The 22,802-nt window shown below is 44.4% G+C and overlaps 2 protein-coding genes across 5 annotated transcripts in view; both read left to right on the top strand.

Moving 5' to 3' along the window:
- The window catches only part of FAM169A (family with sequence similarity 169 member A), a 165,217-nt gene extending 144,197 nt beyond the window's left edge, over nucleotides 1-21,020 (top strand). For 3 of the 4 annotated variants that reach the window (XM_073679921.1, XM_073679929.1, XM_073679911.1), the window contains one exon: nucleotides 19,127-21,019. In XM_073679921.1, coding sequence (XP_073536022.1) covers nucleotides 19,127-19,660 — 534 coding nt within the window. In that variant the 3' untranslated portion in view covers nucleotides 19,661-21,019. Of the gene's footprint in view, nucleotides 1-19,126 lie in introns of all 4 variants that reach the window. The other variant, XM_073679932.1, reaches the window with a different exon arrangement.
- On the top strand, nucleotides 11,934-12,783 carry ROPN1L (rhophilin associated tail protein 1 like). The gene has a single exon (XM_073679957.1). The coding sequence runs from the start codon at nucleotides 12,062-12,064 to the stop codon at nucleotides 12,719-12,721; it is 660 nt and encodes a 219-aa protein (XP_073536058.1). The 5' UTR covers nucleotides 11,934-12,061; the 3' UTR covers nucleotides 12,722-12,783.
- Nucleotides 21,021-22,802: the final 1,782 nt, after the last annotated feature.

Below are 22,802 nucleotides of genomic sequence, written 5' to 3'. Positions count from 1 at the left end.
CAGGGAGAATTACAGAGGTCTTGAAGAAGAAGGGGCAACACTGCAAATATTGACTTGCTGCATTAACTCATTCTAACTGTCAATATAACCTATTGGTACTCATAATATGATTGCAATTATATTTCTGTATGTGATATAAACATCAGACAAACACTAATAAAAACTAGAGGCCAGCCGATCATGTGAAAATATAATTTTGGTGTCATTCTCAAAACTTTTGGCCATGACTGTATATACCGAATAATACAGGTACTGAGAATTACACCTAGTATACAGGACAGGAGAAGTGGCATTGTGCAGTGTATATACAGAATAATACAGATACTGAGCATTACACCCAGTATACAGGACAGGAGAAGTGGCATTGTATATACCGAATAATACAGGTACTGAGAATTACACCTAGTATACAGAACAGGAGAAGTGGCATTGTATATACCGAATAATACAGGTACTGAGAATTACACCTAGTATACAGAACAGGAGAAGTGGCATTGTGCAGTGTATATACAGAATAATACAGATACTGAGCATTACACCCAGTATACAGGACAGGAGAAGTGGCATTGTATATACCGAATAATACAGGTACTGAGAATTACACCTAGTATACAGAACAGGAGAAGTGGCAGTGTATATACCGAATAATACAGGTACTGAGAATTACACCTAGTATACAGGACAGGAGAAGTGGCATTGTATGTACCGAATAATACAGGTACTGAGAATTACACCTAGTATACAGGACAGGAGAAGTGGCAGTGTATATACCGAATAATACAGGTACTGAGAATTACACCTAGTATACAGGACAGGAGAAGTGGCATTGTGCAGTGTATATACAGAATAATACAGATACTGAGCATTACACCCAGTATACAGGACAGGAGAAGTGGCATTGTGCAGTGTATATACAGAATAATACAGATACTGAGCATTACACCCAGTATACAGGACAGGAGAAGTGGCACTGTGCAGTGTATATATGCAGAATAATACAGATACTGAGCATTACACCCAGTATACAGGACAGGAGAAGTGGCACTGTGCAGTGTATATATACAGAATAATACAGATACTGAGAATTACACCCAGTATACAGGACAGGAGAAGTGGTACTGTGCAGCGTATATATACAGAATAATACAGATGCTGAGAATTACACCCAGTATACAGGACAGGAGAAGTGGTACTGTGCAGTGTATATATACAGAATAATACAGATACTGAGAATTACACCCAGTATACAGGACAGGAGAAGTGGTACTGTGCAGTGTATATATACAGAATAATACAGATTCTGAGAATTACACCCAGTATACAGGACAGGGGATGTACAGCGTATATACAGAATAATACAGATACTGAGAATTGTATTTGAATAAAATTAATAATTTTAAGACACTTTCCGCATATATCTCTTTGTTAACCCTTGAATCACCCATATCTTGGGGGTTGTGTTTGATTTATACGGACATCTGAATGCTGCCTTATAGAAATTGCTGTGAAGGGAGAAGTGGCCCCCTTACGGCTTGGGCCCCTGTGCTACTACACAGGTCGCACTAATGCTATGTTTGCCCCTGGATGTATGCAACAAGTACAGTTAGGCTATGTGCCCATGATGCAGAAATGCTCCAGATTTTTTCCTGAGCGTTTCTGCATCTCCCTGGCAGAAAAACGCATGCGGATTGTACATGCGGATTGTACATGCGGATTATACATGCGTTTTTCCTGCCAGGGACAAGCGGATGTGAAGCGTTTTTCACTTGCATTTCCGCATGCGGGTTGACGTGCGCTTTCCAACCGATTTTAGCATCACTTGGAAAGTGCTTATCAACTTGCTCACACTATATAAATCCATGCAAACAGCATGGATTTATATACTGTGACCTTAAAGAATGGTTAAACATAAAAAAATAAATCTATACTTACCTTCCGATGGCCTCCGGAGTCTTGCTTCGCTCCGTTCTCCCTTGCCGGCATGAAAGGACGAGTGCAGCGGGGGCCATCAGAAGGTAAATATAACATTTATTTTTTATTTTATTCTTTTTTTCACAGGTTCTATGGTACCCAGGTCCGGAGGAGAGTCTCCTGTCCTCCACTCCCAGGTACCATCCGCACATTGAAACGCGTGGAATGCGCATCTACATATGTTGTAATGCGGATGACATGCGTTTCAATGCAAGTCAATGGCAGTGAAAACGCAGCGCTTCTGCAAAATAATTGGTAGTGCTGTGTTTTTTTCCGCAATGATAATCCGATGCACAGCACATGCGGATTATCATTGGGGAACATGGCAGGCCTTCTACCATGCGTTTTTTAAGCGTTTCTGCAGCGTTTTTGCCGCTGCAGAAACGCTTAAAAAATGTATCGTGGGCACACAGCCTAATATATATATATAACATACAGTACAGACCAAAAGTTTGGACACACCTTCTCATTTAAAGATTTTTCTGTATTTTCATGACTATGAAAATTGTACATTCACATTGAAGGCATCAAAACTATGAATTAACACATGTGGAATTATATACTTAACAAAAAAGTGTGAAACAACTGAAAATATGTCTTATATTCTAGGTTCTTCAAAGTAGCCACCTTTTGCTTTGATGACTGCTTTGCACACTCTTGGCATTCTCTTGATGAGCTTCAAGAGGTAGTCACTGGAAATGGTCTTCCAACAATCTTGAAGGAGTTCCCAGAGATGCTTAGCACTTGTTGGCCCTTTTGCCTTCACTCTGCGGTCCAGCTCACTCCAAACCATCTCAATTGGGTTCAGGTCTGGTGACTGTGGAGGCCAGGTCATCTGGCGTAGCACCCCATCACTCTCCATCTTGGTCAAATAGCCCTTACACAGCCTGGAGGTGTGTTTGGGGTCATTATTCTGTTGAAAAATAAATGATGGTCCAATTAAACGCAAACTGGATGGAATAGCATGCCGCTGCAAGATGCTGTGGTAGCCATGCTGGTTCAGTATGCCTTCAATTTTGAATAAATCCCCAACAGTGTCACCAGCAAAGCACCCCCACACCATCACACCTCCTCCTCCATGCTTCACGGTGGGAACCAGGCATGTAGAGTCCATCCGTTCACCTTTTCTGCGTCACACAAAGACACGGTGGTTGGAACCAAAGATCTCAAATTTGGACTCATCAGACCAAAGCACAGATTTCCACTGGTCTAATGTCCATTCCTTGTGTTCTTTAGCACAAACAAGTCGATTCTGCTTGTTGCCAGTCCTTAGCAGTGGTTTCCTAGCAGCTATTTTACCATGAAGGCCTGCTGCACAAAGTCTCCTCTTAACAGTTGTTGTAGAGATGTGTCTGCTGCTAGAACTCTGTGTGGCATTGAACTGGTCTCTAATCTGAACTGCTGTTAACCTGCGATTTCTGAGGCTGGTGACTCGGATAAACTTATCCTCAGAAGCAGAGGTGACTCTTGGTCTTTCTTTCCTGGGGCGGTCCTCATGTGAGCCAGTTTCTTTGTAGCGCTTGATGGTTTTTGCAACTGCACTTGGGGACACTTTCAAAGTTTTCCCAATTTTTCAGACTGGCTGACCTTAATTTCTCAAAGTAATGATGGCCACTCGTTTTTCTTTACTTAGCTGTTTTTTTCTTGCCATAATACGAAGTCTAACAGTCTATTCAGTAGGACTATCAGCTGTGTATCCACCAGTCTTCTGCACAACACAACTGATGGTCCCAACCCCATTTATAAGGCAAGAAATCCCACTTATTAAACCTGACAGGGCACACCCGTGAAGTGAAAACCATTTCCGGTGACTACCTCTTGAAGTTCATCAAGAGAATGCCAAGAGTGTACAAAGCAGTCATCAAAGCAAAAGGTGGCTACTTTGAAGAACCTAGAATATAAGACATATTTTCAGTTGTTTCACACTTTTTTGTTAAGTATATAATTCCACATGTGTTAATTCATAGTTTTTTGATGCCTTCAGTGTGAATGTACAATTTTCATAGTCATGAAAATACAGAAAAATCTTTAAATGAGAAGGTGTGTCCAAACTTTTGGTGTGTACTGTAGGTGAAAAAAAATATATAATACTGCATAATACAATTATGTGTGTATATAACATAGATATATTTATGTGTGTGTATATAACTTGTATATTTATGTGTATATAACATAGGTATATTTATGTGTGTGTTGTGGTAGGTCGACTCGCTCGCCTGTTTCCGGAAGTAGACTCAGGAATCGGGTTTTCTCTGTTGGGTTTATTATATGGCATAAAGCCCTGCAACTCCAACAAAAATAAACACGGCCTTACTGGCAAAACAGCAAAACAAAAGATAAACTATAGCACAGTCCATATATGTGTGTGCAGTTCGCTCACACAGGTTATGTCCAGTCTTCAGCTCCTCTCTGGGCTATGGCTGTCCAGTCTGGAGACTTTGCCTCTCTAAACACAACACAGAAAAAAAAAAACAGGACTGAACATTTAAAGCTTGCTCAGCCACAACCTGAGGTGATGGTATGGGGAATGACTTCCCTCCCATCTCAACATCATTCCCATAAAGTCACACCCTTTAAAAGAGTTAACCCCTAACATATAACATGCTGTCAGAAATTCAGTAGGTCTCAGTTCACGCAGGAAAGCATCCTGAGTGACACATACCTCCCCTCGCATATAACACCAGTGATTGTCACAGTGTACAGTACAGACCAAAAATTTGGACACACCTTCTCATTTAAAGATTTTTCTGTATTTTCATGACTTTGAAAATTGTTCATTCACACTGAAGGCATCAAAACTATGAATTAACACATGTGGAATTATATACTTAACAAAAAAGTGTGAAACAACTGAAAATATGTCTTATATTCTAGGTTCTTCAAAGTAGCCACCTTTTGCTTTGATGACTGCTTTGCATACTCTTGGCATTCTCTTGATGAGCTTCAAGAGGTAGTCACCGGAAATGGTTTTCACTTCACAGGTGTGCCCTGTCAGGTTTAATAAGTGGGATTTCTTGCCTTATAAATGGGGTTGCGACCATCAGTTATGTTGTGCTGAAATCTGGTGGATACACAGCTGATAGTCCTACTGAATAGACTGTTAGAATTTGTATTATGGCAAGAAAAAAGCAGCTAAGTAAAGAAAAACGAGTGGCCATCATTACTTTAAGAAATGAAGTTCAGTCAGTCCGAAAAATTGGGCGAACTTTGAAAGTGTCTCCAAGTGCAGTTGCAAAAACCATCAAGCGCTACAAAGAAACTGGCTCAAATGAGGACCGCCCCAGGAAAGGAAGACCAAGAGTCACCTCTGCTTCTGAGGATAAGTTTATCCGAGTCACCAGCCTCAGAAATCGCAGGTTAACAGCAGCTCAGATTGGAGACCAGGTCAATGCCACACAGAGTTCTAGCAACAGACACATCTCTACAACAACTGTTAAGAGGAGACTTTGTGCAGCAGGCCTTCATGGTAAAATAGCTGCTAGGAAACCACTGCTAAGGACTGGCAACAAGCAGAATCGACTTGTTTGCGCTAAAGAACACAAGGAATGGACATTAGACCAGTGGAAATCTGTGCTTTGGTCTGATGAGTCCAAATTTGAGATCTTTGGTTCCAACCACCGTGTCTTTGTGTGACGCAGAAAAGGTGAACGGATGGACTCTACATGCCTGGTTCCCACCGTGAAGCATGGAGGAGGAGGTGTGATGGTGTGGGGGTGCTTTGCTGGTGACACTGTTGGGGATTTATTCAAAATTGAAGGCATACTGAACCAGCATGGCTACCACAGCATCTTGCAGCGGCATGCTATTCCATCCATTTTGCGTTTAATTGTACCATCATTTATTTTTCAACAGAATAATGACCCCAAACACACCTCCAGGCTGTGTAAGGGCTATTTGACCAAGATGGAGAGTGATGGGGTGCTATGCCAGATGACCTGGCCTCCGCAGTCACCAGACCTGAACCCAATCGAGATGGTTTGGGGTGAGCTGGACCGCAGAGTGAAGGCAAAAGGGCCAACAAGTGCTAAGCATCTCTGGGAACTCCTTCAAGATTGTTGGAAGACCATTTCCGGTGACTACCTCTTGAAGCTCATTAAGAGAATGCCAAGAGTGTGCAAAGCAGTCATCAAAGCAAAAGGTGGCTACTTTGAAGAACCTAGAATATAAGACATATTTTCAGTTGTTTCACACTTTTTTGTTAAGTATATAATTCCACATGTGTTAATTCATAGTTTTGATGCCTTCAGTGTGAATGTACAATTTTCATAGTCATGAAAATACAGAAAAATCTTTAAATGAGAAGGTGTGTCCAAACTTTTGGTCTGTACTGTATATAACATAGGTATATTTATGTGTGTGTATATAACATTGGTATATTTATGTGTATAACAGGTATATTTATGTGTGTGTTTATAACATAGGTATCTTTACAGTGCTGGCCAAAAGTATTGGCACCCCTGCAATTCTGTCAGATAATACTCAGTTTCTTCCTGAAAATGATTGCAATCACAAATTCTTTGGTATTATTATCTTCATTTAATTTGTCTTCAATGAAAAAACACAAAAAGAATTGTCCTAAAGCCAAATTGGATATAATTCCACACCAAACCTTAAAAAGGGGGTGGACAAAAGTATTGGCACTGTTTGAAAAATCATGTGATGCTTCTCTAATTCGTGTAATTAACAGCACCTGTAACTTACCTGTGGCACCTAACAGGTGTTGGCAATAACTAAATCACACTTGCAGCCAGTTAACATGGATTAAAGTTGACTCAACCTCTGTCCTGTGTCCTTGTGTGTACCACATTGAGCATGGAGAAAAGAAAGAAGACCAAAGAACTGTCAGAGGACTTGAGAAACCAAATTGTGAGGAAGCATGAGCAATCTCAAGGCTACAAGTCCATCTCCAAAGACCTGAATGTTCCTGTGTCTTCCGTGCGCAGTGTCATCAAGAAGTTTAAAGCCCATGGCACTGTGGCTAACATCCCTAGATGTGGACGGAAAAGACAAATTGACGAGAGATTTCAACGCAAGATTGTGCGGATGGTGGATAAAGAACCTCGACTAACATCCAAACAAGTTCAAGCTGCCCTGCAGTCCGAGGGTACAACAGTGTCAACCCGTACTATCCATCGGCGTCTGAATGAAAAGGGACTGTATGGTAGGATACCCAGGAAGACCCCACTTCTTACCCCGAGACTTTAAAAAGCCAGGCTGAAGTTTGCCAAAACTTACCTGAGAAAGCCTAAAACGTTTTGGAAGAATGTTCTCTGGTCAGATGAGACAAAAGTAGAGCTTTTTGGGAAAAAGCATCAACATAGAGTGTACAGGAAAAAAAGAGGCATTCAAAGAAAAGAACACGGTCCCTACAGTCAAACATGGCGGAGGTTCCCTGATGTTTTGGGGTTGCTTTGCTGCCTCTGGCACTGGACTGCTTGACCGTGTGCATGGCATTATGAAGTCTGAAAACTACCAACAAATTTTGCAGCATAATGTAGGGCCCAGTGTGAGAAAGATGGGTCTCCCTCAGAGGTCATGGGTCTTCCAGCAGGACAATGACCCAAAACACACTTCCAAAAGCACTATAAAATGGTTTGAGAGAAAGCACTGGAGACTTCTAAGGTGGCCAGCAATGAGTCCAGACCTGAATCCCATAGAACACCTGTGGAGAGATCTCAAAATGGCAGTTTGGAGAAGGCACCCTTCAAATATCAGGGACCTGGAGCAGTTTGCCAAAGAAGAATGGTCTACAATTCCAGCAGAGCATTGTAAGAAACTCATTGATGGTTACCGGAAGCGGTTGTTCACAGTTATTTTGGCTAAAGGTTGTGCAACCAAGTATTAGGCTGAGGGTGCCAATACTTTTGTCCGGCCCTTTTTTGGAGTTTTGTGTGAAATGATCAATGATTTGATTTTTGCTTCATTCTCTTTTGTGTTTTTTCTTTGAAGACAAATTAAATGAAGATAATAATACCAAAGAATTTGTGATTGCAATCATTTTCAGGAAGAAACTGAGTATTATCTGACAGAATTGCAGGGATGCCAATACTTTTGGCCACCACTGTATGTGTATATAACAGGTACATTTATGTGTATATAACATAGGTACCGTATTTTTCAGACTATAAGATAAACTTTTTTCCTCCAAAATTTTGGAGGAAAGTGGGGCGTGCACCTTATAGTCCGATATATATATACTGTGGCTAAGGGTGGTGGGGGATGTGGGGGGAGCGGCAGCGGTATTGGAGCGGGGCACAGGAGGCAGTAGCCGCCTGCTGAAGCCTACACTGTGCCCGCTACTAAAGAAAATGAATATTCACTGCTCCCCACAGACATGGGCGTGGGGAGCAGTGAATATTCATTTTCCTTAATAGCGCGCACACTGTACCTGCAGCGCAGCTCCTGGTATGTATGGCACCCTTCATCCATCTTCCTGGTATGTATGGCACCTCTAATCCCTCCTCCTGGTATGCTTGGCACCCCTCATCCTAGTCTGCTTGGCACCCCCTGATCCCCAGCACGCTGCACACCAAAAAATAAACAATTATGCTCACCTCCTCTCTTCTCCCACGCTGCGTCCTGCTCTGCTACAGACACGGATCAAACTGTGTGAGCCGCGCATGGCGTAACTGCCATGCGCCCTCACACTGTGAGATGCTGTGCAGTGTGCCGGAATAGTCACTGCTCCCCATGCCAGGACTGTGTGCGTGGGGAGCATTGGCCATTCATTCTCCTTAATAGCGCACACACTGTACCCGCAGCGCGGCTCCTGCTGCCGCTCTGCAGTCTGTGTGCCCGCTATTAAAGACCATGAATATTCACTACAACCCATGGGAGTGGATTGTAGTGAATATTCATGGTCTTTAATAGTGGGCACACTGACCGCAGAGCAGCAGCAGAAGCCGCGCTTCGGGTACAGTGTGTGCGCTATTAAGGAGAATGAATGGTCACTGCTCCCCACGCACACAGTTCCGGCATGCGGAGCAGTGACTATTCCGGCACAGCATTTCACAGTGTGAGTGCGCAATGCAGTTTTCGGCTCACACAGTGAGATCCCTGTCGGCAGCAGAGCAGGAGGAGAGAGGAGGTGAGCATAATTGTTTATTTTTTGTGTGCAGTGTGATGGGGATCAGGGGGTGCCAAGCATACCAGGATGCAGGGTGCCAAGCATACCAGGAAGAGGGATGAGGGGGCCATACATACCAGGAAGAGGGATGAGGGGGCCATACATACCAGAAAGAGAGATGAGAGGTGCCATACATACCAGGATGAGGGATGAAGGTTGCCATACATACCAAGATGTGGGATGAGGGGGGCTATACATACCAGGAAGAGTGATGGGGGCCATACATACTAGGAAGAGGGATGAGGGGAGCCATACATACCAGAATGAGGGGTGCCATACATACCAGGAAGAGTGATGAGGGGGGCCATAAATACCAGGATGAGGGGTACCATACATACCAGGATGAGGGGTGCCATACAGACCCTGCGACCTGGGACCCCACTCCACCAACGCCTCAGCACCCCAGGTAAGCTGATTATAACACACACCAGTTTATAAACAAAAACATTTTTTCCTATTCTCCTCCCCAAAATTTGGGGTGCGTCTTATAAACCGGTGCATCTTTTAATCCGCAAAATACGGTATATTTTCGTGTATATAACATAAGTATATTTATGTGTTTATAACATAGGTATATTTATGTGTTTATAACATAGGTATATTTATGTGTGTATAACATAGGTATATTTATTTGTATATAACATAGGTATATTTATGTTTATATAACATAGGTATATTTATGTGTATATAACAATGGTTTATTTATGTGTATATAACATAGGTATATTTATGTGTGTGTATACAACATAGGTATATTTATGTGTGTATATAACATAGGTATATTTATGTTTATATAACATAGGTATATTTAAGTATATATAACATAGGTATATTAATATGTGTGTATATGATATAGGTATATTTATGTGTATATATAACATAGGTATATTTAAGTATATATAACATAGGTATATTAATATGTGTGTATATGACATACAGTACAGACCAAAAGTTTGGACACACCTTCTCATTTAAAGATTTTTCTGTATTTTCATGACTATGAAAATTGTACATTCACACTGAAGGCATCAAAACTATGAATTAACACATGTGGAATTATATACTTAACAAAAAAGTGTGAAACAACTGAAAATATGTATTATATTCTAGGTTCTTCAAAGTGGCCACCTTTTGCTTTGATGACTGCTTTGCACACTCTTGGCATTCTCTTGATGAGCTTCAAGAGGTAGTCACCGGAAATGGTCTTCCAACAATCTTGAAGGAGTTCCCAGAGATGCTTAGCACTTGTTGGCCCTTTTGCCTTCACTCTGCGGTCCAGCTCACCCCAAACCATCTCGATTGGGTTCAGGTCTGGTGTCTGTGGAGGCCAGGTCATCTGGCGTAGCACCCCATCACTCTCCTTCTTGGTCAAATAGCCCTTACACAGCCTGGAGGTGTGTTTGGGGTCATTGTCCTGTTAAAAAATAAATGATGGTCCAACTAAACGCAAACCGGATGGAATAGCATGCCGCTGCAAGATGCTGTGGTAGCCATGCTGGTTCAGTATGCCTTCAATTTTGAATAAATCCCCAACAGTGACACCAGCAAAGCCCCCCCACACCATCACACCTCCTCCTCTATGCTTCACGGTGGGAACCAGGCATGTAGATTCCATCCATTCACCTTTTCTGCGTCGCACAAAGACACGGTGGTTGGAACCAAAGATCTCAAATTTGGACTCATCAGACCAAAGCACAGATTTCCACTGGTCTAATGTCCATTCCTTGTGTTCTTTAGCCCAAACAAGTCTCTTCTGCTTGTTGCCTGTCCTTAGCAGTGGTTTCCTAGCAGCTATTTTACCATGAAGGCCTGCTGCACAAAGTCTCCTCTTAACAGTTATTGTAGAGATGTGTCTGCTGCTAGAACTCTGTGTGGCATAGACCTGGTCTCTAATCTGAGCAGCTGTTAACCTGTGATTTCTGAGGCTGGTGACTCGGATAAACTTATCCTCAGAAGCAGAGGTGACTCTTGGTCTTCCTTTCCTGGGGCGGTCCTCATGTGAGCCAGTTTCTTTGTAGCGCTTGATGGTTTTTGCAACTGCACTTGGGGACACTTTCAAACTTTTCCCAATTTTTCGGACTGACTGACCTTCATTTCTTAAAGTAATGATGGCCACTCGTTTTTCTTTACTTAGCTGCTTTTTTCTTGCCATAATACAAATTCTAACAGTCTATTCAGTAGGACTATCAGATGTGTATCCACCTGACTTCTACACAACACAACTGATGGTCCCAACCCCATTTATAAGGCAAGAAATCCCACTTATTAAACCTGACAGGGCACACCTGTGAAGAGAAAACCATTTCCGGTGACTACCTCTTGAAGCTCATCAAGAGAATGCCAAGAGTGTGCAAAGCAGTCATCAAAGCAAAAGATGGCTACTTTGAAGAACCTAGAATATAAGCCATATTTTCAGTTGTTTCACACTTTTTTGTTAAGTATATAATTCCACATGTGTTAATTCATAGTTTTGATGCCTTCAGTGTGAATGTACAATTTTCATAGTCAGGAAAATACAGAAAAATCTTTTGTCCAAACTTTTGGTCTGTACTGTAGGTATATTTATGTGTGTGTATATATCATAGGTATATTTATGTGTATATATAACATTGGTATATTTATGTGTGTATATAACATAGGTATATTTAAGTATATATAACATAGGTATATTTCTGTGTATATTTAGTGCAGTCGCCTGTATACAGCCCACACACGTTGCTTTATATCCTCCCATTCTGCGAACTATTCACGCGTTTTCCTGTGGAAGATGCAGTTCCGCTATTCGTCAGGTGGTGCCGCTAAAGTGACTGCAGGTCTCTTCTACGTGACCCGACGCCAGTAAGTAACCCCGTTGTCTTGGCAGTTGTTGCCTGGTAACGGGACGCTCCAGTAACTGTCCGCTGTGTCCTCCGTCGCTGGAGCCCGTGTCCAGTGTCTCGGTGCTCCTGCTCCCTGTGTGCGGCCATGCCCCTGCCAGAGCCCATTTTCTGCGCCCAGCAGATTCACATCCCGCCGGAGCTCCCGGACCTGCTGAAGCAGTTCTCCAAGGCGGCGATCCTGACGCAGCCTCACGACTTGCTGCGGTGGTCGGCGGCCTACTTCTACAGCCTGTCCCGAGGAGAGCCGCTGCCGGTGAAGGATCGGGTGGAGCTGCCGGTGGCCACGCAGAGGACGGACAGCGGGCTGACCCCGGGGTTGCTGCGGGTGCTGCACAGACAGCTGACCGGCCGGGTGCTGGTGCCGGTGGAGGAGCTGGAGCAGAGGTGGCGGGCTGTGTGCTTACCGCAGGCCCAGCTGCTCGGCCTCCTGGAGCTGGACCGTCCCGGCACACAGGTGGAGTGGATGAAGTTCCTGGCTCTGGCCTGCAGCGCCCTGGGGGGCAGCATCACCACTGCCCTGAAGCAGGCCTGCGAGATCCTGACCGAGGACCCTGAGGGGGGCGCAGCCCGCATCCCACATCAGACATTTGTATTTCTTTACAAGTACCTGGCCCAGATTGATGGAGACATCGCGGACACCACCATAGGAGAAGTGCTCAGCGCCCTGCAGGGCGAGGCGGGCAAGCAAGGCGGCATGATCCAGCCCAGGAACTTCCTCAGCCCCCAGTGCCCACCGCTGTCCTAGAGACAATGTCATGGCAATACGATTATATCCGGCTAAAAATAAAGATATGTAATGTGTCAGCAAACACTATGTGTTCTGTCCGTGTGCAGAGACCGTCCTCCGTACATAGTGCCCCCGGACCGTCCTCCATACATAGTGCCCCCGGACCGTCCTCCGCACGTAGTGCCCCCGGACCGTCCTCCGTACGTAGTGCCCCCGGACCGTCCTCCATACCTAGTGCCCCCAGACCGTCCTCCGTACATAGTGCCCCCGGACCGTCCTCCGCACGTAGTGCCCCTGGACCGTCCTCCGCACGTAGTGCCCCCGGACCGTCCTCCATACCTAGTGCCCCCGGACCGTCCTCCGCACGTAGTGCCCCCGGACCGTCCTCCATACCTAGTGCCCCAGGACAGTCCTCCGTACGTAGTGCCCCGGACCATCCTCCGTACGTAGTGCCCCAGACCATCCTACATATGTAGTGCCCCTGATTGTCCTCCTTATGTAGAGTCCCAGACCATCCTCCATATGTAGTGCCTCGGACCTTCTGTATGTAGTGTCTTGGACCAGTGGAGTACCTGCTATGGGGCCCATGAGCCGGGGGCCCTGAAGCAGCAGGGGAATGAGGAGGATAGGTGAGTATTGTATTTACGGGGGGAAGCGGAGGAGCTGGGCACACACAGTAGCCAGCTGCTGCAGCTACCATGTGTGCCCGCTGCTAAAGGGAAATGAATATTCCCTCTTCTCCATTCCCATGGGTGTGGAGAAGAATGAATATTCATTCTCTTTAGCAGCGGGCACGGAAGAGCTCTGAGCCGCGGCTCCTGCTGACAGTGCCCGCTACTAAAGAGAATGCATATTCATTGTTCTCCACACCCATAGTCCCGGTGTGGAGAGGAGTGAATATGCCAGCAGCAGCAGCTCACATCAGCGTCTGGGGGATGAGGGGTGCCATGCATACCAGGATTGGGGGTGAGGGGTGGCATGCATACCAGGATTGGGGGATGAAGGGAGCAACACATACCAGGATTGGGGATGAGGGGTTCCATGCATACCAGGATTGGGGGTGAGGGGTGCCATGCATACCAGGATTGGGGGATGAAGGGAGCCACACATACCAGGATTGGGGATGAGGGGTGCCACACATACCAGGATTGGGGGATGAGGGGGCCATACATATAATTAGGGGCCTCGGTATATACTCGGGTCGGCTTATTTAAAACATACGTTATTTTAAATTCAGTTAGTACGTAGTGCCCATAATACTGCAGAACTGTGGGGTGCATTATACTATATGGGGGCTGCATTTTATGGGGTGTATAATATACTGTATGGAGGACTATGGGGAGTGGATTATATTCTATGGAGGATCATGGGAAGTTCATTATACTATATGGAGGATTATGGGGGACGCATTATACTATATGGAGGATTATGGGGGACGCATTATACTATATGGAGGATTATGGGGGGCGCATTATACTATATGGAGGCTTATGGGTGGCGTATTATACTATATGGAAGGCTATGTGGGGGGCCATTAGGCCATTATACTGTATGAAAGCAATTATACGGTGTGAATGTTTGTGTGGGTCCATCATACTGTTTGGGGGGCTGTGTGGGGCCATTATACTGTTTGGAGGGCTAGTGTGGGCCATTATACTGTATGTAGGCCCATTATACTTTATGGAGGGCTGTGTGGGGGTCACTGTTGGGGGATCATACTGTGTTGGGGTCACCATACTTTGCCTTGGGAGTTGAGATGGGGCACAGTAGGGTCATTATACTGTGCATGTGGAGGCTAATATGGAGGAATGCACCATAGGGGTATCATACTGTGTTTGTGGGGCACTTTTATTGGCATCATACTTTATGGGGGCAATGAAAGAGGAATGTAGGACTTCAGCAGGAGGAAAATTACTATGTAAAGGTTTGAAAATTGTGAGATCTGCTCTTCTGTGAAACAGACAAATATTTATTTTTTTGTGGGGAAGGTGGGCCCAATTAGAGCTTCTGGTATGGGGCCCCATGATTTCTATGTACGCCCCTGTCTTGGACAATCCTTCGTATGTAGTGCCCTGGACAGTCCTCTGCATGTAGTATCCCAGACCGTCCACTGTATATTCCTCTGTATACTCTTATAATGCCCCAGACTGTCCTCCGTATGTAGTGCCAAAACGATTGTGCATATATGTACTTTCCCGTACCATCTGTATGTAGTGTCTTGGACCATCCTTTGTATGTAGTGCCCCGGACCATCCTCCATGTGTAGTGCTCCAGAATGTCCACCGTAAGTAGTGCCCCGGACCGTCATTCATACATACTGCCCTGGACCGTACGCCATATGTAACGACCTGAACAATCCTCTGTATGTAGTTCCCTGGACCGTGCTACATACATAGTGCTCCAGACCGTCTTCCTTGTGTAGTGCCCCAGACCGTCCTCCGTACTTAGTGCTCCTGACCGTCCTCCTTATGTAGAGTCCCAGACCATCCTCCATATGTAGTGCCTCAGACCATCCTCGTTATGTAGAGTCCCAGACAATCCTCCTTATGTAGTGCCCTGGACTGTTTTCCATATGTAGGTGCCCAGACCGTACGTAGTACCCCAGACCGTGCTCCGTACGTAGTGCCCCAGACCGTCCTCCATATGTAGTGCCCTGGATCGTCCTCCGTATGTAGTGCCCCGGATCGTCCTCCGTATGTAGTGCCCCAGACCATCCTCCGTACGGAGTGCCCCAGACCGTCCTCCATACGTAGTGCCCCAGACCGTCCTCCGTATGTAGTGCCCCAGACCGTCCTCCGTATGTAGTGCCCCGGACCGTCCTCCGTATGTAGTGCCCCAGATCGTCCTCTGTATGTAGTGCCCCAGACTGTCCTCCTATGTAGTGTTCCAGACCATTCTCCTGATGTATCCTCTGTATGTAGTTCCCTGGACTGTGCTACATACATAGTGCTCCAGACCGTCTTCCTTGTGTAGTGCTCCAGACCGTCCTCCGTACTTAGTGCTCCTGACCGTCCTCCTTATGTAGAGTCCCAGACCATCCTTCATATGTAGTGCCTCAGACCGTCCTCGTTATGTAGAGTCCCAGACAATCCTCCTTATGTAGTGCCCTGGACTGTCTTCCATATGTAGGTGCCAAGACCGTACGTAGTACCCCAGACCGTGCTCCATATGTAGTGCCCCAGACCGTCCTCCGTATGTAGTGCCCCGTATCGTCCTCCGTATGTAGTGCCCCGGATCGTCCTCCGTATGTAGTGCCCCAGACCGTCCTCCGTATGTAGTGCCCCAGACCATCCTCTGTATGTAGTGCCCCAGACCTTCCTCCGTATGTTGGTCCCCAGACCATCCTACATACTTAGTGCCTCAGATCGTCCTCATTATGTAGTGCCCCAGACCATTCTCCTTATGTAGTGCCCCAGACCATCCTTCATATGTAGTGCCTCGGACCGTCCTCGTTATACAGTGCCTACAAGTAGTATTCAACCCCCTGCAGATTTAGCTGGTTTGATAAGATGCAAATAAGTTAGAGCCTTCAAACTGCAAACGAGAGTAGGTTTTATGAACAGAAGCATAAATCTTACAAACCAAAAAGTTATGTTGCTCAGTTGAATTTTATTAAATTTTAAACATAAAAGTGTGGGTCAATTATTATACAACCCCTATGTTTAATATTTTGTGGAATAACCCTTGTTTGCAATTACAGCTAATAATCGTCTTTTATAAGACCTGATCAGGCCGGCACAGGTCTGTGGAGTTATCTTGGCCCACTCCTCCATGCAGATCTTCTCCAAGTTATCTAGGTTCTTTAGGTGTCTCATGTGGACTTTATTCTTGAGCTCCTTCCACAAGTTTTCAATTGGGTTAAGGTCAGGAGACTGACTAGGCCACTCCAACACCTAGACTTTTTCCCTCTTGAACCAGGCATTGGTTTTCTTGGCTGTGTGCTTTGGGTCGTTGTCTTGTTGGAAGATGAAATTACGACCCATCTTAAGATCCTTGATGGAGGAGCGGAGGTTATTGGCCAAAATCTCCAGGTAGGCCGTGCTATCCATCTTCCCATGGATGCGGACCAGATGGCCAGGCCCCTTGGCAGAGAAACAGCACCACAGCATGATGCTGCCACCACCATGCTTGACTGTAGGGATGGTATTCTTGGGGTCATATGCAATGCCATCTAGTCTCCAAACGTCACGTGTGTGGTTGGCACCAAACATCTCGATCTTGGTCTCATCAGACCATAGAATCTTGAACCAGTCTGTCTCAGAGTCCTCCAAATGATCATGAGCAAACTGTAGACGAGCCTTGACATGACGCTTTGAAAGTAAAGGTACCTTACGGGCTCGTCTGGAACGGAGACCATTGCGGTGGAGTACGTTACTTATGGTAATGAATGAAACCAATGTCCCCACTGCCATGAGATCTTCCCGGAGCTCCTTCCTTGTTATCCTTGGGTTAGCCTTGACTCTTCGGACAAGCCTGGCCTCGGCACGGGAGGACACTTTCAAAGGCTGTCCTGGCCGTGGAAGGCTAACAGTAGTTCCATAAGCCTTCCACTTACGGATGATGCTCCCAACAGTGGAGACAGGTAGGCCCAACTCCTTGGAAAGGGTTTTGTACCCCTTGCCAGCCTTGTGACCCTCCACGATCTTGTCTCTGATGTCCTTGGAATGCTCCTTTGTCTTTCCCATGTTGACCATGTCTGAGTGCTGTTCACAAGTTTGGGGAGGGTCTTAAATAGCCAGAAAAGGCTGGCAAAAGAGATCTTTAATCCACACATGTGAAGCTCATTATTCTTGGTGCCTGAACTACTTCTTAATACTTTTGGGGGACCAAACAGAATTCTTGTGGTTTGAGGGGTTGAATAATAAATGACACTCTGAATTAACTTTTAACGTTTTAAAAAAAACAAAAAAAAAACAACAAAAACAAAATTTGCTGCAGTGCATTTCCCACTTCCAGGCTGATCTACAGTACAAATGTCACAATGCCAAGTTAATTCCGCATGTGTCAACCAGCTAAATCTGCAGGGGGTTGAATACTACTTGTAGGCACTGTATAGTGCCCCAGACTGTCCTCTGTACGTAGTGCCCCAGACTGTCCTCCGTATGTAGTGCCTCGGATCGTCCTCCGTACATAGTGCCCCTGACCGTCCTCTGTTATGTAGTGCCCCAGACCGTGCTCTGTATTTAGTAGTGCCCCAGACCGTGCTCTGTATGTAGTAGTGCCCCAGACCGTCCCCCATATGTAATGCCTCGGACCGTCCTCCGTATATAGTGCCCCGGACCATTCTCCGTATGTAATTCTCAGGCTGCTCCAGGCCTGTGCCCTTCTCTGCTTTCGATTCTTTTATTCTCCATTTTTATTTTTCGGTTGATAGCATTATATCAGGCATTGCTTGCTGCAGTAAAAGCTGTGGTTTTTATCAGCACCATTAGAGGTCCTTACGACTTTATGATCTCTTATCCAGGTGAAGACTCCAAAAATAACAAAGATTCTGTTATTTTGATTTTCTTCTTTTATGGTTCACCATATGTAATAATTTTTTTTACATTTTCTTAGCTCAGACAGTTACTCAGGCAGCTATATATATATCTTAGATTTATTTTTTTTTACATTTTTATTACTCGCCTTTAGGAGACTTGAAACTTTGATGACTTGTAGTATTGTAAAAATGCCAACCTATTTAGGTGCACAAACATGGCAGACACTTATTATTCCATGTTGTTATGGTAGCTTATGGTAGGGATCCATGATGCAGAACTTGTGTTAGAGCTCATTCAAATGTCCCGATTTTCGCGTACGAGTGCTACTTGTGTTTTTCACGTATAGCGCTCATGCCAGTGATCGTCTGTGGCCCATTCACATTTCCGTGAATTTAGCACTTTTAGAAATATATTTACTTAGAAAATTGGTGACGTTCATTACTTATTTCACCCACTGTATACTGTATGTGCCACTCCTATATACAGCACTGTGTAGTCAGCTATAATAAAGTCTGCAATGGTAATAAAAGGTTTCTGCCTTCTTAATAGAGAGACCACCTGCTCTCTACAGATACACATTTCTCTGCAGCTGGGTGGTCCAGGTGGATTTTCGATGCTCCACAACCGATTAAGAGCCTATTCAGTTATCATCTCGAACACTAAGGAACTTATACTTAAATATTTTACCCTTTACAAAGACCATATGGAAACATTCAGAATAAATGTTACCACAAAGAGCATTCTGTACAACTGTAGAGTGCTGAACTTTCCTTTATACATGTATATACAGGAGTCAACTACATTCAGCAGGCTTAACATGTCTACATTCCTATAACTGTAGAGCCAATTTACCAAACTTCTGTGAATGGATGAGAAAGTCATACTTGATGAGGTCTATACATGATGTGGTCCCTGTAACTTTGCTTTGTGTGATCCTTTACAGGTCCTTAATTCAGACCACCTGGAGACTTCCTCACAAGAAAACATCATAGCCGAAGCAGAAGAAACAGAAATACAAGATGAGGAACCAAAAGAGAAAATGGCAGCAAAATCCACTGAGGCATGTCTACCAGGTGAAGACACGACAGATAATGGTCTTCCCGGCTACACAGAGGGCAATTCTGCAGCACCGTGTCCAACCACTGATGAAACATCCACCCTGGACATCAATCAAACAACAGTTCACGTTTCTGCAGAAGCATTGCCTCTTCTCCGGCAAGGTCCTCATCTTGTGGTTGAACTTCAGGACGTAGTGTTGCAACAACAATCTGACGGACAGAAGAGCATTTCTGGAGAACAGTCTGAAGGGTCCGTGGAGACCGATCAGTCAGTCCAGAAAAATGCAAAGAGAGGTGGCGAGAGCAGTTCAGAAGAAGTGGAAACAGAGGTCCCCATAGCTGACAGAAGAGGTGGTCTGCGCAGGAAGGGCAGGGCTTACAAAGGACCACCCAAGCGGAGAGCCAAGTTATCAGCTTAGCTGATGGTCGTATGCAATGTATCTGTTCTCCTTCACATATTATTTGTAAAACAGGATAATCTAGGTTTTTTTTTTTTTTTAAAAGTTTTATAAAGTTGTGCGACATAGGTCACAGACATTTGTATCTGTTCAGTTTTAAAGTTTTCTGGTTCATGTTATTTTTCCGATTTGTGTTTTTTGTGTTTTACCCGAGTCCCATGTTTCTTACACATTGGCACTGAGTTGTCAGAATCTAGCAAAGAGCACAAGTGTTACGTGATGGAAGCCTGTGAGGAGTCCATGGTAATGGGAACATTTTCCAGTTTATAGAAGTAAAGCCACTTTTGAATATTTATATTTCCCTGAAATTGTGTATTCCTGACTTTAATACCACACCACCAATACATTTTTCCAGTATGTTCTGTATTTTGGAAATTCAACGACTCAATAAGGGGCATACTGACAGGAAATGGGAGTTACATCCCCCACTAGCAGAAACTCCATTGCTGGTAGACTAGACGTAAGGCCACTTTCACACGTTCAGTATTTGGTCAGTATTTTACATCAGTATTTGTAAGCCAAAACCAGGAATGGGTGATAAATACAGAAGTGGTGATGTGTTTCTATTATACTTTTCCTCTGATTGTTCCTCTCCTGAATTTGGCTTACAAATACTGATGTAAAATAGTGACCAAATACTGAACGTGTGTACGTGGTCTAACCCCTGCTACAAGGGAAATGTGTGGCTCATCGAGCCATTTCCAGGTTGTACCAGTTTAGATTCCTTCAGGCTGAGATGACACTTTGCAGCTGCTTTGTGACCAAAACACTGATATTCTGCTTGTACATTGATTGCACCACAGTGATTTGTCAAAGTATTCATACCTCGTGAACTTTGCCACATTTTTTCACATTACACCCACAAACGTAAATGTATTTTATTGAGATTTTATGTGATATACCAACACAAAGTAGCAAATATTTGTGAAGTGTAAAGCAAATGATCCATGGTTTTCTAATTATTTTAAAAATATAAATCTTAAAATTGTGACGTGCATTTATATTCAGCCCCCTGTAGTCTGATACCCCTAAATAAAATCCTGAATGACCAATTGTCTCCATAAGTCACATAATTAGTAAATTGAGTCCACCTGTGTGTAACTTCTTCTCAGTATAACTACAGCTGTTCTGTGAAGGTCTCAGAGGTTTGTTTGAGAACATTAGTGATCAAACAGCATCATGAAAACCAAGGAACACACCAGACAGGTCAGGGATAAAGTTGTGGAAAAGAGTAAAGCAGGGATACAGTGGGTATGGACAGTATTTAGACCCCTTTAAATTTTTCACTCTTTGTTTCATTGCAGCTATTTGGGAAATTCTAAAAAGTTCATTTTTTTTCTCATTAAAGTGCACTCTGCACCCCATCTTGACTAAAAAAAAACAAATGTAGAGATTTTTACAAATTTATTAAAAAAAGAGAAACTGAAATATCACATCGTCATAAGTATTCAGACCCTTTGCTCAGAAACTCATATTTAAGTCACATGCTGTCCATTTCCTTGTGATCCTCCTTCAGATGGTTCTACTCCTTCATTGGAGTCCAGCTGTGTTTAATTAAACTGATAGGTGTGTGCCTTTCCAAATCAAGTCCTGTCTATATAAGACCTCACCGCCCATGTCAGACCAAATGAGAATCATGAGCTCAAAGGAACTGCCCAAGGAGCTCAGAGACAGAATTGTGGCAAGGCACAGATCTGGCCAAGGTTACAAAAGAATTTCTGCATTACTCAAAGGTTCCTAAGAGCACAGTAGCCTCCATAATCCTTAAATGGAAGAAGTTTGGGACCACCAGAAGTCTTCCTACACCTGCCCGTCCAGCCAAACTGAGCAATCGTGGGAGAAGAGCCTTGGTGAGAGAGGTAAAGAAGAACCCTAATATCACTGTGGCTGAGCTCCAGAGATGCAGTAAGGAGATGGGAGAAAGTTCCACAAAATCAACTATCACTGCAGCCCTCCACCAGTCGGGCCTTTATGGCAGAGTGGCCTGACGGAAGCCTCTCCTCAGTGCAAGACATACGAAAGCCTGCATAGAGTTTGCTCAAAAACACATGAAGGACTCCCAGACTATGAGAAATAAGATTCTCTGGTCTGATGAGACAAAGATAGATCTTTTGGGTGATAATTCTAAGCGGTATGTGTGGAGAAAACCAGGCACTGCTCATCACCTGCCCAATACAATCCCAACAGTGAAACATGGTAGTGGCAGCATCATGCTATGGGGGTGTTTTTCAGCTGCAGGGACAGGACGACTGGTTACAATTGAAGTAAACATGAATGTGGCCAAGAACAGAGATATCCTGGGTGAAAACCTCTTCCAGAGTGCTCTGGACCTCAGACTTGGCCGAAGGTTCACCTTCCAACAAGGCAATGACCCTAAGTACACAGCTAAAATAACAAAGGAGTGGCTTCAGAACAACTCTGTGACCATTCTTGACTGGCCCAGACAGAACCCTGACCTAAATCCAATTGAGCATCTCTGGAGAGACCTGAAAATGGCTGTCCACCAACGTTCACCATCCAACATAATGGAACTTGAGAGGATCAGCAAGGAGAATGGCAGAGGATCCCCAAATCCAGGTGTGAAAAACTAGTTGCATCATTCCCAAGAAGACTCATGGCTGTACTAGCTCAAAAGGGTGCTTCTACACAATACTGAGCCAAGGGTCTGAATACTTATTACCATGTGATATTTCAGTTTTTCTTTCTAATAAATGTGCAAAAATTTCTACGTTTCTGGTTTTTTTCCCATCAAGATGGGGTGCAGAGTGTACTTTAATGAGAAAAAAAAAGAACTTTTTAGAATTTACCAAATGGCTGCAATGAAACAAAGAGTGAAAAATTTAAAGGAGTCTGAATACTTTCCATACCCACTGTAGGTTATAAAAATATAGCCCAAGCTCTGAGCATCTCAAGGAGCACTGTTGAATCCATCATCCAAAAATGGAAGGAGTGTGGCACAACTGCAAACCTACCAATACATGGCTGTCTAACCTATACTGACAACTCAAGAATGGACAGCACTAATTAGAGAAGCAGCCAAGCGGTCCATGGTTACTCTGGAGGAGCAGCAGAGATACATGGTTCAGGTGGGAGAATCTATCCA

The sequence above is a fragment of the Phyllobates terribilis genome, unplaced genomic scaffold (genome assembly GCF_046119375.1).
Source record: "Phyllobates terribilis strain yellow unplaced genomic scaffold, ASM4611937v1 Scaffold_1__5_contigs__length_1240528914, whole genome shotgun sequence".
NCBI classification, from domain to species: Eukaryota; Metazoa; Chordata; class Amphibia; order Anura; family Dendrobatidae; genus Phyllobates; species Phyllobates terribilis.
Note: the sequence above shows the minus strand (reverse complement) of the source record. Positions and strands in the feature narration are given on the sequence as shown.

Coding starts and splice junctions, on each gene's coding strand:
- ROPN1L (XM_073679957.1), top strand. CDS start 12,062: ATGCCCCTGCCAGAGCCCATTTTCTGCGCCCAGCAGATTCACATCCCG.